Source organism: Truncatella angustata, assembly GCF_020726525.1.
Source record: "Truncatella angustata strain MPI-SDFR-AT-0073 chromosome Unknown BKA67scaffold_6, whole genome shotgun sequence".
NCBI classification, from domain to species: domain Eukaryota; kingdom Fungi; phylum Ascomycota; class Sordariomycetes; order Amphisphaeriales; family Sporocadaceae; genus Truncatella; species Truncatella angustata.
The window spans coordinates 1,487,467-1,503,377 of NW_025763386.1; the positions used below are offsets into that span (position 1 = coordinate 1,487,467).

Consider the following 15,911-nt stretch of genomic DNA (forward strand, 5'->3'; position numbering starts at 1 on the left):
GCTAGGTTCCTTCCTCGAGACCTTTCCTTCCTTCCATGTTCACTGGCTTCATGCTTGAACGACTTGCTCTCGGAGTTTTGTTTCTATTTCGCCGTTGATAAGTTCTGTTTTACCTCGAGTCTGTCTTTTACCCTCGGTCTATCCTTGTACCTTTAGTCTGCTCTCTTTCACCTTCGACTTATCTTCTTTCGTCTTTAGTTTATCCTCTTTCGCCTTCAGTATACTTTCTTTCTCTCTCGCCTTTAGTTGATCTTCTTTCGCCTTTAGTTTGCCCTCTTTGACCTTTAGCTTGTCCTCTTTTACCTTCAGTTTATCCTCTTTTGCTTTTAGTTTACAATATTTTACCTTCAGCTTATCTCGTTTTGCTTTGAGGCTATATTCTTTTACTTTATTGCCATAGCCAGAGCTGGATGTTTTAGTGCCTTTTCTGTTCGTACCATTACCAGAAATTCATCTCGATCCTGCGAGTGACTGCTCGTGTTCTTGATTGGTTCTATTTTCGTCCGATTGCGGTAACACATCAAGTTCTCCTGGAGTTTCGAAGCGTGGAAGCTGTTCTTCCAGGGACGTCTCACCGTTCGTACCTTTGTCGTTATGATTTTCAACAGACCCACTACCTGCTGACGTTGGGACAATGGGAATTGGGTTTGCAGCTCAGGTGTTGCGTTTTGGGTTACAATCTCGGCAGGGGCTTGACTGGTATGGCCACCTGGACTGGGGGCCTGGATTCCGTTCGAGTCTGACATCTTTTCTTCGGGGTATGAGAGTTCTAAAGTCTCTAATGCTGATATGGCCGGATTTGTAGATTAGTTAACATTCGGGATCTGAAGTTGCCGGTATGGATATTCATAAGTGTGTTTAGTCTCAGGTTGCTTTAAAGATTTTATATTCACTGATGAATATAGTCATGCGGCTTGAATCTTTGAAGAGACCTGGAATTGTTTTCTTGAACCACCACTTGACTGTGTTTGTTATAATCATACCTCTTTGGCAGGTGGATGCTATAGACGCAACAGTTATCCATGTACTTTGATTCACTGATTAAACAAGCTTTAGAGACAAACAAAGAATCCCGCTATATTCGAGGCCGAACGAAGCCATATAAAATGACTGAGTTTCTGTCATGTATATTATAATAAAAAACTGTTCTAAAAGGTAATTTCGAGTAACATAGTTATTTAATACGAATCCACTAAGATAATATTCCCAGCCATATTTGTCAAGAAACCCAATGCAATAGACGACTAACGAGAAAGGACTAGGATAATAATCCTCCAGTGTGAAAGGTTTCTTCTAATATATTTCGGTAGGAACACCGCATTTTGTAGCAGCAGTCATCATGACATAGTTAGTTGCTCACATGCTTATGGCTTACTCGGGTCAGTATTTGGCACACATTAAAACGATACACCCATCTCACGGAGCAAAACGGATAATTTTTAAGACCTGGCTAATTAATCGGCCTGGTAGCCATTTCGATATGCGATACTTCCACAATTCTGTTCAAGCTTCAACGCCTTATCTAAATAAATGGTAAGGAAAGATATGATCTATGCTAATGATAGAAATTATTTAGGATGGGATGGGCTGTAGTTCTAAATCATGTGATGATCCGTTTGCAGGTTTCTTTGTACTGGGATATCACAGTAGCTACATCAAATCACCATTTCAACCTGTAAACAAAGAAAAGCAGATTTTCGTGTCGTATACCCCAGCCTCACATGATCGGGCGACAAGTATAATCCTTTGATAAAATAACATCGTAGCCTCTGGTTGAACTAACCTTTAACTATGAGGGTTGGTGAATAACATGTTGCGTTCTTTTTCGGCAAAGCATCAGTTCCAAGGATTACACTTACGGCCACATTTTCTCTTGTCTTTTTCATGAAACCACATTCCGAAAATGGAACAAGGGAGTCGGTATACTTTCTTGGCACTCATGAATCAGCCCTACCTAGATAGTGTATGAGCCTGATTTCGCTAGGAATTGGCCTGTGACGATGAAACAGCTCGAGAGACGTTCTCTAGTCTGAACAAAGCTTATGTCGTCTGGTGATTCTTCAAGGCCTGCTCTCTTACGAGATATATATATATATGTGCAACATTAAATACTGCAGGGAGTATTGTCTAAGAAATCAAGTCAGAAGTCTGCATAAGACGTAGCTTAATCTCCACCAATGCCTGGTAGCATGCCAACAGGACAGGACTGCTTGAGCGAAGAAATGGAGAAACAAAGCTGCAGGATTGCTTCACAGTGCATAACAGCCTCTCAGCGAATATTGACTGGAGTTCGCGTAAAAAAAAAATCCAACTATGAATTCATTGAATGCCTAATGTACCCATAAGTTCTCAAGCAAGATGGTCAGACGAGTTTGACCTAGTAGATGCCTGAATAAGAAAGCTTGTATCAGGAAAGATGATTGTGTGGGGGTGGGGGGCCGAGGCTCTCAGAAGCAGTGTGTAATGAGAGTAAGATTGAGAGTGAATGATACTCCAGATGCTACTCTTGTAGGCCATCTTCCCTATCCGACAGCTGGTCTCGGTGTTGATGAAGGAAGCCGAGCGGAGATAACATGGTGTGCGGAAATAAAGAGGGCTGTTGCGTCGCCCGTCGTTGCGTGCGCGTACCTACGGTGGCACGTCAAGGATGATGGAAGAGGCGGGTCATTGGTCGCAGCTGATTGCCTGCTAACTGAACGGATGTGCGGCTGGCTCAGTACAGCTGCAGTACAGAGTGAAAGTGGAGTGTTACGAGCTGCCAAGATAGACGGCGGACAAGCCAACGAGTAACTACCGGCAGCAGCTGGCTAGAGCTGGACACGCCGGCGATCCGACATTCTGGGTCCTGGGACAAGTGGCAGCACTGGCAGCACTGGGTCCTGTGGAGGCAAGCAAGTGAGTGTCCGTGAGTTTGCAAGGTCATGGATTCTGAGACAAGCGCTGCGGGACAAGGAGTATGTATGTATGTATGTACTGTCGTACTTCTCCTCCGTACAGTATGGTACTATGTTGGGAACAGCGTGCAGGGAGCAGCAAGGGACAAGAAACTCGAAGTGACCTCAAATCGTCAGCACAAAAGACAAAAGGCGGGCCCCGTCTCCGTCACACTCCGTCACCTCCCTTAACTTCACCTACACAACCACCCACCACACCATACCATACCATTTCATTCGATAACCTTCTTCAACAATCGGATCCCTCTTTTTCGCTCTACTCATCAAACAAATCGACAACACCTTTCCCCCTCCCTTTTCGTTCCGTTTCATGATTCTCTAAGATACCCCCTACCCAAAGAAACCCGCAACCATGCATTTGACCTCACTGATTACCGCCGCTGGCCTGGCTGTCTCCACCACCAGCGCTTTCCTATTACCTTTCCCCGATCCATCCGAAGCCGATACTGTCACCACTTTGCCCGTGCCTCTCGACACAGATTTCAAAGTCCAGGTTCCTGAGGCAGCCGAGGCCCAGAAGCTCGAGTTGCCTTGCCCAGGATGCCCAGTCCGCGTTGGCCACCACAAGGGCAAAGACGCCAAGATCAAGACTGATATCCCGAGTCATCTGGAGTTATCCTTTAACATTGAACATGGCGTCGATCACGACCGCTTCATGGTGAACGACTTTGAGCTCTACCCCCACTCAGCCACATTGAAAGATACCCTCGGCGCACAAGTACGACCAGACCACAAGGAGGGTGGCAAGGGTAAATTGCCCGGCCACAGGAAGCAACATCAACCTTTCATCCAGCCTCTTGGATATGCGCTGGGCACGACACCGGTCGCCAAGAGCACCGAAGATGACCTCGAGCTCGTCCAGCTAAACCTACAGATCATCGAGGTGGGCAATGTCTTTGTCGACGGAGTGCCAAGCATCGAGGTCAAGATCATCAAGACGCCCGAGGGTGGCCTGATGATTGGCGGAATCGAAACCGGCCCCTCAGAGCCTCTTCAAAAGACCCCCATGGACAAGCCCGAGGATTGCACCACCATGCTGTGCAGATGGAAGGCTATGCTCTCTGGACAAATGGGACGTTTCCGAGGCCACTGCGGTGGCAGCCGCCGTCCTAGTCACGCTGTTGACGAGCAAGAGGAGGACGTCCACCAACGCCCTCACTCTGGCCATAGCCAAGCCCCCCACGGCCAGCAACACCGTCACCGCTTCACCCACCTTCTACGAAACATCGCCATGCACATCCTTTTGCCCGTCGCTGTTGGTGTTGTTGCCGGTATCACTGCTAGCATCCTCGGCATGTTGGTCGGAACTGCCATCGTCTTCGTCTGGCGTAAGCTCTTCCGATCTGGATCTGCTGGCACGCGTCGCCACCACCACCGCAGCGGACACTCGACTCACAAGGCCGCATCTACTGAGGCTTCTGGCGCTGACGAGAAGGCTGGTCTGATGTCGAACCAGGAAGAGGTCGAGGCACCCCCCGCTTATGTTGAGGAGGGCCTGATGGAGAACAACAAGACCACTGAAGACCAAGCTTAGGTTATGGTTACAACCCTTTCGTCTAGGACGGATGATGGCGGAACACACTTGACTGCGATTGCGCCGACATCTCAATGTACATGACAGACACCCAAAATTGGGCGACACAAAACCCGGCGTTTATATAGTTAGTGAATTCACATGTAGGCTGGTGGCCGTTGGGTTTTACGGAGTACACTCATTCAACCTCCCCGCCGAGCCCACCCCATTGCTTTGCATACTCGGAGTATGAAGTCGATAGTCACGTTCCTTTTTCAATGATACCAATACAGTCGATGACCAACTTTCAAGATGCATGTCCTGCTAGAAACAAACGAATGACTTTGAGATCTTGCTCGAATTGACACACACTTTTCATTCGCTTCCACTGTATGAAAGTCCAGATGAGAATTTTCACTGAGAAGAACATGGCAGTCAGAGCAATACGGTCGTAGCGTGGGGTAAGTCAAGCACAAAGGTTAAGTATATGGACAAATGCTAAACCAAGTGGAGCTAAATATGACGAATGCTTCATTGGCGTGGCTTGAATGATCCTAATTAGATATACGTTGACATGAAGTTCGAGTACCAGTAGTATCATTCTGGATACCTAAGAGAGGGGCGCATGCATAGATATTAGCTAACCTAGCCACGCCGATGTCGACGCCGAGGTTCGTGCAGTGCAATGCAGAGCTCAAGCTTGTATGGAAGCTAGACCGGGCGGAACCCACCTGCACATCTGCCCGCTTGCCCGCTGGGCCTCTGACTGCTCGAATTTAGTTGAGCTGCAATTTAGTCAACTTAGTCGTCGGCCCCAATTTGTGATCATCCTTTCAAAGGTGCCAGTCCCAAGCAACGTGCCCATCAAACCAGCAGCAACACGCTCATTCGGTTGCTCTGCTGTCTTTCTGGCTTCGACTAACAATTGGAGATTTGTATCGTACAGCTGAGCTCTCTCCCGGCAATGGCCCGAGCAAGCCGTAGCTAGGTCAAGCTCTGCATTGCTGCCGAAGACGAGTGCCCGACAACAACGGACACCTCACAATAGCTCTCGCTCTCTGTCCCATTGCCTCGCGATGGACAAGATGCAGCCCCGGCTCGTTCTCCGGCGGGTTCTACTTCTGCGCCCTTCGAACCCCACATCAGCGACTGGCGCAACTAGATTCTTCACCCGGCACACGAGTCTCGCCTCACGAAACAGAAGCCGCCCGCAACTGCCCTTCCTATCCGTGCCGCTATCGAGGAATGGGCAGCAATTCAGATACTTGACGACAGAGCGCAAGAGATGGCTGGTATACGAGGTCTTCTTGGGTTTCAAATACATTATATACACATGGGCCATTGGCGCCTTTCTGCTTGTTGCCTACTATAGTGTGCAGCAGGAATGGCTCGAGAGACGATATCCCAGTCCGCACGAGTGGGGCTTCATAACACGTCTGCGATTCCGCCTGCTGAGATGGGGCCCTGACAGAACCGATACACCGGAGCCCAACTGGGTACAGATCGGAAACTACGCAAAGAACCTGCTGGAGCGCCTGGAAGATCCGAATATCGACGGCGCAGACCTGCAGGAACTGACAGAGGGCGGCATATATATCGCAGATGTGGGCAAGTCGGGATACGATGTCACAGCCAAATCCGAGCCCTGGAGGAGGGGGTACTACGAAGTGCTCATGTGTTGCGCCAAGGCCGCCGAGAAGCTCGATGACCATGTCGTCGATACAACCCGCGGGATTGTCTTCCCCGCAGAACAGGTCCATGGTCCATCCAACCCTGCCCCGAGACCTATCCCTCCCGGATCGCCAAGCGCCCCGCAGGAGAAGGACTGCGAACCCTTCTATGACCCACCTGAGACATTCTACATGCGCATCTTGACGACTAAGGGGTTCTCCAACAAGCAGAAGATGGACGCGGCCCTCGAGTATGCTTCCTGGCTCGACTTCAAGGCCGTTCCAGAAGCAGCTGAGAGGATGTACGAGTGGGCGTTGCAGTTAGCCACAGAAGACACGCCCCAAACCGCGCTACCCTACGATGCGTCCAAATATGTCGTGCGAGGCGACGTCACCAGGCCTTCTGCGAATGTCCTCACGACACTGACTGCCTTCGCGGCACACAGGGCTAGGAACGGAGATGTCTCTTCGGCGCTACCGATGCTCATCTCCATCCTGCGAGCCCGACGCTCGCTCCCTATTGCAGCGCCCAGCGCACATGTGGGAGCCGAGGTCCTGCCCGAGGACCACAAGACGCCCTGGACAACAGAAAACATGATCGGCGTCGTCAAGCGCCTCGTGGCCCCCCCAGCGTATCCGCCTCCGCCACCGGACGGGAACGCCCCGCCTACCCGCGATGCCAAGGGTCTATGCGAGGAAGCCGGACTTAACCTCTACATCGGCGAGATCATCTACGCCAGCGGCTCAGGCGCCTCCGGACGTGAGGAAGGTTTGGCTTGGACCCGCGAAGCGGTGGATATCGCGGAGGAGCAGATAGACAAGATCAGGTCCGACGTCAACTTCAGATCCGATGCGGTCAAGACCTGCAGGGACTGCCTAGGCACGGGATTGGACAACTGGATGAAGATGGCCTCCAAGCTGGCAAAGGACGAGAGGAAAGAGATTGTAGTCTCAGGGCCCTCGAGCAGCTGGTTCGGCCTCTGGGGAGACGGTCAGGCCAAGATAGATGAAGCCGGCCGATGGGCGGCGGAGGAGAAGTTAGTCAAGGAGCGCACGAGGAGGGCGCAGGATTTGCTTGATGAGCTGGATACACCCAAGTCGGGTATTGCGAGTCTGTTCTGGGCATAATAGACATGCCTGGTTTGCGATCTGTTACGCTTGGGTTGCTACCAAGCGTTGTAACTTTGGATGTAGCGGAGGAAGGGTGACTATACGCACCCACTTGTACGTATACTGTCTTATAGGGGATCCGTTGACATCCTCCCACATGAAAAGTAAAACTCAAGTTCAGTCTAGTTCAGGTCCATTGCTATCTAGGCAGATCGAAGGATGTCTAGCCTGCTGTGCGGTTCGCGCAGAACTGCCATGCTGTCCATCATAAATTCAGGCTCGTTACCCGTACGAGTGAAGGGTGGCGATGCCAGAGATTGCCAGATTTGGCAATGACATCAACCTCCGCGTGCCTAGAATGGTTCATTCTCAATTTTATCCATCATCATCAACGTCTTCTCAAGGTCCTTGATCTGCTGATCGCGATCATCCTCATCGAGGTCATCGATAACCACGACGTTCTCTCTTCCCTTGGTCTTGTTTTCTGCCTTGTTCCCATCTTTAGCATCGACACCAACACCGTCGCCATTACCAGCCCTCTTCGTCGTCTCCTCCTCGAGCTCCCCGCTGATGTCGGCCTCGGGCGCGACGAACCCGAAGTCCGTGGGCGGCTGCTCGTGCAGCGGCGCCTGCTGCCACTTGCTCCAGTCCGGCTCGAGCGGGGCGGTCTCGTCTGCCGGGTCCGCGTAGAGGACGGCCACGTCGGGGTTGCGGTAGCTATCCTTGCCCGCCCGCGTTACCTCGAGCATCCAGCCCGCCAGGTGTGGCAGCGCGTGGACCAGCAGCGTCTCCACGAAGTGCGGCTCTCCGCCGCTGTACACGGGCGCGCCGATCCGCGTGAAAGTCGCCGTGTGGGGGTTGCCGTCCGGGCCGGAGAGGGGCGTGCCGAGGGGCTCCGATGAGGTTGCGTAGGCGCGCGCTCTCTGTGTGGGGTGGGAACGAGGGAAGCGTCAGCTTTTTTTCTTCTTTTTCTTGTCTCTCCTTGGAATAAGTAGGCAGTGGTGGTTGAATTATCCTGCAGGAAAAAAAGAACGACTTGGGAAGGAAGGGCCAAAAGAAAATGAAAATAAACAGATGAAAAGCTTACCTCGCGCAGAAACTCCCGAAAGCCATCGCACTTCAGGTCGTCCATGGAATGATAGCCGCCGAGGATGGCCAAGCAGTTGATCCTGCCCGTCAGCTTCTTCCAGGTCTCGCTCCAGTCGAGGTACTGCTCCAGGGCATCCGCGCCGTCGCCCACAGCGATGACATCGATGGCGGCGTCGGGGTCGACCATCGCCGGCACGACGCCCTCGAAGATGGTCTTGATGTGTGCCCGTGTGTCCTCGCTGCCCGGGACCCTGTCCCTGCCGACCTCGCCGTGCCACTTCAGGCCCGCGTGTACCGCCGACGGCATGGGCGCGCCCTCGGCCCCCACGATGGTCAGGCTGCGTTGCACCGCCGCGTGCCAGATGAATTGGCCCGTGTTGGCGAGGATGAAGCCCGGCGGGGTGGCGTCGCCGGGGCCCGACGGCTGTCTCTGCAGCGCCGAGACCACGCTGATCATGCTGCCCTTGGCCACGCCGCCCAGTCCGCCTAGCACGCGGTGGGCCAGGATCCCGAGGTCCTGGTACGTCTCGCCGATGATGACGATGACACGCGACTTGGCCTCGATGTCCGATGACACGAAGATGGGGACGTTGGGCGTGGTGGGGGAGGTGGTGCCGAGTGGGAGCAGAGTCTTCTTCAGGCCCAAGGCTTCGAGGCCGGCGTGGACTATCTTCTCGCTGGCCTCTGTTGGTACTTGTCAGTAACCACGTCGGAGCGAGCAGAGCGGTGAGAGTAGGTGTTAAGCCCCGAAAGTTAGAGGAACAAGGTACAGACCGTTCATTGCATAGCGTTGGCGCTCATTGTAGCGCTGGTTGCGGCTGATGAAGAACTTGAAGTAGTTGTTGGGGTTCTCGATGGAGCGAATTTCGTTTGATTCGTGGACATGGTATCTAAGGTGGTCAGCAAAGCTGCGTCGATAACCATTTGACTGTGGCAGAGAAGCTCACCCCAGTTCCTCCAGGTCAGAAGGGAAGCTGGGATCGTGAGGCAGAGCCTTCCAAGGTCGGTAGAACATTTTGATGTTTGATCATATGGTTGATGGGTGATTCTGTGATGAGTTGTTATTGGGATGAATCTGGGATTTTGTGGTTCAGATGGAAGGTGCTGTTACGTGTGCTTGGGATTAAAAAATATATTCTCAGGAAGATTATCGCTCGAAGTTGGCCTAATGGATTGACACTAGAAGGAACGACTTTCATCAAGATAAGCCGATAGGTAATCTGCCTTGGTGAGTTTGTAGTTCATGCAATGTCAATGTATCAAACGTGAAGTTGATGAAATAAGGTCTGCCTCAGTTTCCGGCCTGGCTTCCTGCAAGCAAACGGAGGACAAGGGAGCTTGCACGGTAGAAATGTAAGGCGAGGAACAATACAACATGTCGCCCGATTCGAGTGCTCCAGCTAATGGCACCAAACTGATTGCTGTCATGATGATTACGACAACCCAATAATCATCTTGGTCACTGTACTTTTTGCTTTTGGGTGGTCTGTATCTGGCTTGTAGATTTTGTTATCTGATTTGGCAATAGTCACGACGGAAAATCAAGTCCCAACTTGTATAGCATCCAAAATCTTTTTTATACATTTTTATTGTACATCTATGCTGCTTGGTGGTCTACGTTATTGCATAGTGCTCATAATCTCCCAGATATAGTACAATAGCGTGGCATAGTCTACCAGCTGGCCTTCTGCACACCGGGAAGATTACCCTCCAATGCTTGCATTCTGAAGTTGTACTACAAGAGGTTAGTCAACTGTCCCTGTAAAGACGATTTCGGAGGTGCATACTCTTGACATCTTAAAGTCCCTGAAGATACCACGCCCCTTTCCTCCTAGTATACATCTGCCGCGGATCTGTGTGGGTCGGGTGTAGCAGTGCATCTGTGTCAATTGCAGCTGAGCCTCAGCCCTCGTCCTCGCAGGTAGTGTTGTGTTTCTAATCATGTATCGTAGTGCTTGTCTGTCGCGCGCAATTGTGTTAACAACGGCGTGTCGCATGTGCTCGAGGGGCGGACAGAAACAAACCTTTGCGGCTCATTCTCTGCAAACACCTTCCTCTTGGTGTGATCGCGGATGGTCTTGATATTGAGGAAACACCCAATATCAAGCTTCTTGGCCCTGAACATCGACATGGTGGTGGGTTGACGGAGCTGTCACCTTGATTGCTGCTGTCTAATCACGTCCGGTGCTTGAAGCTCGAAATTTTGGGCCGACGTTCGCGGTGGTCCTTGCAGGGGTCGAAGAGGCTGACGGCCCGGCGATTACTTGGGCAGACGCCGGGGTGCCAAGAGAAAGCTACCTCCAGATCCGTACTGCGTGTATGTACCCCACTCGCGTGCTTTTGCAGATTCCAGGTGCCCCCACTGAGCAAGCTCTCAGCTTACTCCATAAATATTTCCGACATAGTGTCATCTATGACGTCGAATCTCCGTTATACACACTTTCGACCTACACACAAATTTCTGATGCGCGCGATTGCTCGCATGTTTGGTGTCGGATGGCACGTACCTGAGTCGCATTACCTCAGAAATGGAGCCTGCAGAGGTCGTAGGGCAGATAATGACGTAGAATGTCAATGGAGGGGTTGGAGGGGCTTGTTGTAGAATAAAACCGTAGCTATCACGGCTTCCATCAGCCATTATCACCTTTCATCTTCACTGAATACAGCTTTTTACTACTCTCTACCCACTGCACTACAAATCAATCCACTCAATAGAAATCACATCTACCAACATGTCTCAATCCAACGTCGGCAACGCTCAGGTCTACGAAGCTGGTGACCAGCGCAACCCCCCTAAGTCCGAGCTCAACAAGGCCACTCCCTACGAGGAGGGCAAGGAGAATTCTCACCAGGCCACTGATTCCAGTAAGCTCAACATCAGGAACCAGCTGCTATCCCCGAACACTAACATCTCTTGCAGAGGATGAGCGCTCCATTGCCAACCGCCTCGCTGCCGAGGAGCGAAAGAAGGACGGCGACGACGACACCCCCGAAGTCAAGGCACTGAAGGAGGATCCTACCGCACCCGTAAGTGACTCGTCTACCAATGCGTACCCGCTCGTAGCCAATGGGCAAATGTGCTGACTCTTCCACAGGCCAGGCTGCACGGCAACGAGCCTTCGAAGGGCGCCAAGATCGATGCCGAGATCCAGGCAGAGGAGGAGGAGTACCTCAAGCGCAAGGGCAAGGCCTAAATGTTTTCTTGTACTCACAACGTGACTGTCAACGATTTTGACGATACCATGGGTTGGCGTTTGGGAATAGCATATATTGTAGAAACCGGATTTAGCTCCGAGTTGGTTCATGCTAGATCAATGAGCAAAAAGTTCAATGCATTGTCAAATATTCTCATCAAGTGACACTTTTCGGTGTATGCATACCTCCGCGACGTGTTGGACTGTGGGGCGTTTGACTCAGCTTGCAGTTTGGCCGTTGCTGACTCACCCGCATGTTGAAGTTTAAATTTCTTGCACTATGCTATGTTGAACTACATCCTCAAACGCGGTTGCACTATGTGTGTTCCAGGTCGAGTTTGACGACTTGCCATTTTGTAATCCGTACCCTTAGGACAAATGCTAATTGAAAGGCAAAGAAGTGCATTGGTATACGGGAAGAGACCCTTTACTCCAAATATTTCCGCGAACAAGCGAACCCAGTCTAATATTTCGACCAATTCAAACCGTGTCTACAACTTCGAGCCTGCCTGTCTTCTGGCCTCTCTCTCCTTGTCCTTGAGTAACCGCCTCAGGATCTTCCCGCTCGGACTCTTGGGCACCACGTCAATAAACTCAACCCCCCCCTTTAGCCACTTGTACCTGGATTTGTGTTCCTCGACATGCTTGCAAATCTCCCGAGCCGTCTCCGCGTCTGACCTGTCCTTATACGCTGCTGCTTTGACTACGAATGCCTTGGGCACCTCACCTGCGCCCTCATCCGGCACTGGGATCACCGTGCAATCATTGACAGCCGGGTGGGAGAGCAGGTGCGCCTCGAGCTCGGCTGGCGCCACTTGATGACCCTGTTGGACCATGTTAGTACAAGATCGCATCCCTAACCATGGTGCATTCTGTGGGAGTTTTCTCACCTTGGTCTTGATCAACTCCTTGATCCGGTCCACGATGGCAAAGTGCTCGGCCCCGGTCCCGTTCTCGCTCTTCGAAACCACGGCCACGTCGCCCGTCCGCACCCAGCGCCCGTCGTCGTCGTGCACAAACGCCTCGGCGGTTGCCCTCTCGTTGTTCAGATATCCGAGCGTCACGTTCGGGCCCTGTATGTAGAGCTCGCCGCGCCTGCCCAGCTCCGTGATCTCCCTGCCATCCTCGTCCAGGATCTTGGCCCTGCATCCGGGCATGAGTGACCCGGACGTCCCGATCATGACGTCGTGTGTGCTAGTCGTTATGTTCACCGTGCTGGTCTCGGTCATGCCATAGCCCTGGCCGATATTCATGTTTGGGAACGCCTTCAGCATATCCTCGTGCGTCTCGGCGCCCAGCGGCGCCGCGCCCGTGTAGATGAAATGCGCAGATGAGAGGTCATACTTGGCGCACAGATCCTGGTTGCGGAGCAGCTGGATGATGATCGGTGGTACGAGGTACAGGAAGTTGATCCTGAACCGCTGTATTGTCTCCAGCAGGCCCTTGAGCTCGAACTTGGGCAGTATGATGACGCCGTCGCCCCGGTATGCGCTCGCGAGCGTTATCACGACGAGGCCGTAGATGTGGCTGATGGGCATCAGGCCCAGTACGATCTGCGTGTCGATGCCGGACTTCTCGCGACCCACCGACTCATACCACCTCATCTGCAGCATGTTGGCGATTACGTTGCGGTGCGTTATCATTACGGCTTTCTGTCCATGATTGTCAGCCTTTTATTTTTTTCCCTGCTGGCCTCTGGTTCAAAATTCAGCGGACTTGCTCAGACTTACCGGCAATCCCGAGGTGCCGCTCGAGAAGCACAAGCACGCAACCTGCCGGGCGCCCTGTCCCGTGGACCAGTGCAGAGGTTCGAGCTCCGGCAGTGACTTGCCCTCTTCGATGAGCTCGTCCAGAGTCTTGAACGGCAGCTTCTGCCCTGGCGTCTCCCACGGGCCATTCATGAGGTACACCTTGTCCTCGGCGATACCCACGGCCTTCGCAGTCTTGAGAGCCGTCTCGAGCAGCGGCGCACATGTGATCAGAGCCTTGGCGCCCGATGCCTTCAGCTGGTACTCCAGCTCCGAGGCCGAGTACGTGGCGTTGGCGGGCGTCGCGATGCCGGAGAGCCTGTGGATGGCGAAGGTGGACATGATGTAGTGGATCTTTCCGCAAGGCGCGCGTTAGTAGTCGCCCCTTTCGCTCATGCTATACACATCTAAAACGAACGTGCGAGGGGACTTACCGAGTTCAGCGAAAACACGCCGACGACCTTGTCCCAGTGCGTGTCCTCGTTTACCCCCCAGCCCAGGCGCTTGGACAGCGAGCGGGCGAGCAGTTCGTACCGCTCCTTCATTTGGGCAGCGCTGTAGCTCTTGCCCGTCAAGCCGCACGTAAAGGGCGTGCGGGACTTGTCGTGTGGCTGCCGGCCGTATCTCTCATTGTCCCAGAACTCGTGGATGGGGATAGAGTCCGGAGGATCTTTTTGGACAGCCGGTTAGTCTTTTCGAGATTACACCAAAAAGCTCGACAGGAAACCGTAGCCTACCGAAGGGAAGTTTGGGCACCCAGGCCGGTGGTGTGAAAACCATCGCTGCGACCTCGAAGTATATATGGACGCCGTGCGTTCAAGATACAGTTAGAGAGCACAGGTCCCGTGATAGCACACTGGGAACGACAACCTCACCCCTAGATCACGCCTTCCTTCAGCGATACTTCTCTTTAGGAACAAGTGAGTAAATACTGCAAAGGATAGAAGGAGACCGAGATGCAAAACACAGTCATCCATTTCCCCAAGTGAGATTCGAGACTCCGAACCCCCGCATATTTGTAGGAACCCCTGCGTCGGCAGGGCAGGAATCATTTCCGCATAAAGAACTGATAGATTGTCAGAACCCCGGGTCTCTTCCATAAACTAGGGGGAGACGTAGCACCGGTAGTGTGATTCGGTAAACCTAATCATTCTCAGGGTGCAATGTGCCCACGCATAGTCATCTATCAAAATGCAGTATCTAAACTAAGAGCGGAAATTGGTGCAAATCCCACTATGCTCCTTTTGGTCCTGAACTTGCAGTCATTCCGCGGCCATTGCGCCCTGAACGAGTCAGGAATTCCCGTAGCCACGGAATTGAGGAAGCAATTTGAATGATACCATGCGGCGAAGCTGTGAAGTTACCGGGGTTCTTTATTGCCGCGGGTAGTGATGTAACTTATGAGGAAGTGGACCTTTTTAGAAGAGCATTTTGTGCGTTAGCTCGAGTATAGTGCGGTCGGTATGCGGGCTCCCCACAGATTCAAGATGATCCTACCGTTTCTCCTAGACGGTTAACGGGCTTCACAGGACAGGAGTATGCAATGCAGAATGTGGGAGATAGTCGGGGCACTCATTTTAGGTTGTTGCGTTCATGTCGAATAGCTGCCTGGGCTAGTAGTCCGTGCGGATAAAAAACGATACTGACTTTGCTTACATATTCTGATCATCACCAGGGCGTTTTCACGTTGCTGGATTGCGTGTAAGCATTTGGGAACAAAGACAACGTCTAAGGATGAGGACTAAGCAGACATCGCACGTCGAGGTGAGTATGGAAATCCGAGCTGAGTTTACACTTACGCTTTGTTACAGCTTAGCACTGTTTTTCATATGATCAGCAAGACATATCTTTCTAGGTTAGGGTAATCTGGTCTCCAACTAACAAATATGCGGAACACGTTCCGCAGCAAATTCGAATGACCTTCATTCACAGCAACTACGACTCTCCAACGCCGCCGCCGCCCCCCGAGCCAAAAAAAAACCCCCAAAAAAGTTTCAATAATATTCTTCCGAGCGTATCTAGGTACAGCTATAATATGGTATTAGGATATATAAGAAGTATACATCAGCTTCATCTGTCTGTGGCGGCAGTTCTCCGAAACATCATGACCAATGATGTCAGCTCTGGGAAAAGCTACATGGTCAACATCAAGTCCTTCTTCATCTCCATCCTTTAAGGATAGATGACAACGAAAGATATAAAGGCCATTGTGTGGCGTGGCGAATGATGTAGATAGAGAACGGAAAAAATTAGGCATGAATAATGCATGCTGAGATTGTAGGTTAGTTAAATGGCTAACCGGGACAGTGTACAACAGATATATGCAGTCCAAGAGCCGAAGCTAGATCAGAGAGGCTCGCAACAATATTTGTAACCATGTATGTGTCTTAAAGACTAATCGAATTTTTTGAAGCAGTCATCATGTAGGGGGCACCTAAGAGGCGATTAGGAAGTGCAAGCAGCAAACGTACCTGCAATGAGTATGATGCTAGACTCGCCGGACCGCGTTGTTGTAGTGACTATTCTTCAAATAGTATGTCGCGGTCATTTGACAACCATGAACGTCGGATGTCCGTTTCCAGATATCCAGTGCGAAGTGCTGAGATATCTCGGAAGTATCGAGTTTCTGCATT

At 51.8% G+C, this 15,911-nt stretch overlaps 7 protein-coding genes across 7 annotated transcripts; 3 read left to right on the forward strand and 4 right to left on the reverse strand.

Annotated features, from left to right (window-relative positions):
• Window positions 1-138: 138 nt before the first annotated feature.
• On the reverse strand, window positions 139-746 carry BKA67DRAFT_537756 (uncharacterized protein; the record flags this gene model as incomplete). Its single annotated transcript, XM_046100383.1, has 2 exons — window positions 139-303; window positions 585-746. 2 exons carry the CDS (start codon window positions 744-746, stop codon window positions 139-141), a joined length of 327 nt encoding a protein of 108 aa, XP_045956183.1.
• A 2,560-nt stretch (window positions 747-3,306) lies between these two features.
• Window positions 3,307-4,437, forward strand: BKA67DRAFT_496426 (uncharacterized protein; the record flags this gene model as incomplete). The annotated part of the gene is made up of 1 exon (XM_046097036.1): window positions 3,307-4,437. A coding segment is annotated over one exon (1,131 nt), but the record flags the coding sequence as incomplete, so codon positions are not given.
• A 1,115-nt stretch (window positions 4,438-5,552) lies between these two features.
• BKA67DRAFT_521086 (uncharacterized protein) lies at window positions 5,553-7,265 on the forward strand (the record flags this gene model as incomplete). Its single annotated transcript, XM_046098244.1, has 1 exon — window positions 5,553-7,265. One exon carries the CDS (start codon window positions 5,553-5,555, stop codon window positions 7,263-7,265), a length of 1,713 nt encoding a protein of 570 aa, XP_045956185.1.
• A 423-nt stretch (window positions 7,266-7,688) lies between these two features.
• BKA67DRAFT_537760 (Arb2 domain-containing protein) lies at window positions 7,689-9,351 on the reverse strand (the record flags this gene model as incomplete). Its single annotated transcript, XM_046100384.1, has 5 exons — window positions 7,689-7,735; window positions 7,780-8,170; window positions 8,335-9,020; window positions 9,111-9,226; window positions 9,284-9,351. 5 exons carry the CDS (start codon window positions 9,349-9,351, stop codon window positions 7,689-7,691), a joined length of 1,308 nt encoding a protein of 435 aa, XP_045956186.1.
• A 657-nt stretch (window positions 9,352-10,008) lies between these two features.
• BKA67DRAFT_521615 (ribosomal protein S14p/S29e) lies at window positions 10,009-10,467 on the reverse strand (the record flags this gene model as incomplete). The annotated part of the gene is made up of 3 exons (XM_046098291.1): window positions 10,009-10,071; window positions 10,124-10,295; window positions 10,361-10,467. The coding sequence occupies 3 exons, from the start codon at window positions 10,465-10,467 to the stop codon at window positions 10,009-10,011; spliced, it is 342 nt and encodes a 113-aa protein (XP_045956187.1).
• A 520-nt stretch (window positions 10,468-10,987) lies between these two features.
• Window positions 10,988-11,670, forward strand: BKA67DRAFT_647863 (uncharacterized protein). The gene is made up of 3 exons (XM_046105968.1): window positions 10,988-11,201; window positions 11,257-11,363; window positions 11,432-11,670. Exons 1-3 carry the CDS (start codon window positions 11,069-11,071, stop codon window positions 11,528-11,530), a joined length of 339 nt encoding a protein of 112 aa, XP_045956188.1. The 5' UTR covers window positions 10,988-11,068; the 3' UTR covers window positions 11,531-11,670.
• On the reverse strand, window positions 11,587-14,249 carry BKA67DRAFT_341374 (uncharacterized protein). Its single transcript, XM_046096304.1, has 6 exons — window positions 14,016-14,249; window positions 13,713-13,948; window positions 13,261-13,632; window positions 12,421-13,182; window positions 11,717-12,354; window positions 11,587-11,642 (listed from the first exon to the last, which is right to left on the reverse strand). The coding sequence occupies exons 1-5, from the start codon at window positions 14,056-14,058 to the stop codon at window positions 12,022-12,024; spliced, it is 1,746 nt and encodes a 581-aa protein (XP_045956189.1). The 5' UTR covers window positions 14,059-14,249; the 3' UTR covers window positions 11,587-11,642; window positions 11,717-12,021.
• Window positions 14,250-15,911: the final 1,662 nt, after the last annotated feature.

Excerpts from the sequence above, each read along its gene's own strand:
- BKA67DRAFT_341374 (XM_046096304.1), bottom strand. The coding sequence starts at position 14,058 with ATGGTTTTCACACCACCGGCCTGGGTGCCCAAACTTCCCTTCG. Across the intron at positions 13,949-14,015 it reads GGTGCCCAAACTTCCCTTCG|ATCCTCCGGACTCTATCCCC; the intron begins GTAGGCTACGGT and ends CTGTCCAAAAAG. Across the intron at positions 12,355-12,420 it reads AGGAGTTGATCAAGACCAAG|GGTCATCAAGTGGCGCCAGC; the intron begins GTGAGAAAACTC and ends ATGGTCCAACAG.
- BKA67DRAFT_647863 (XM_046105968.1), top strand. The coding sequence starts at position 11,069 with ATGTCTCAATCCAACGTCGGCAACGCTCAGGTCTACGAAGCTGGTGAC. Across the intron at positions 11,202-11,256 it reads TCACCAGGCCACTGATTCCA|AGGATGAGCGCTCCATTGCC; the intron begins GTAAGCTCAACA and ends CATCTCTTGCAG. Across the intron at positions 11,364-11,431 it reads AGGAGGATCCTACCGCACCC|GCCAGGCTGCACGGCAACGA; the intron begins GTAAGTGACTCG and ends ACTCTTCCACAG.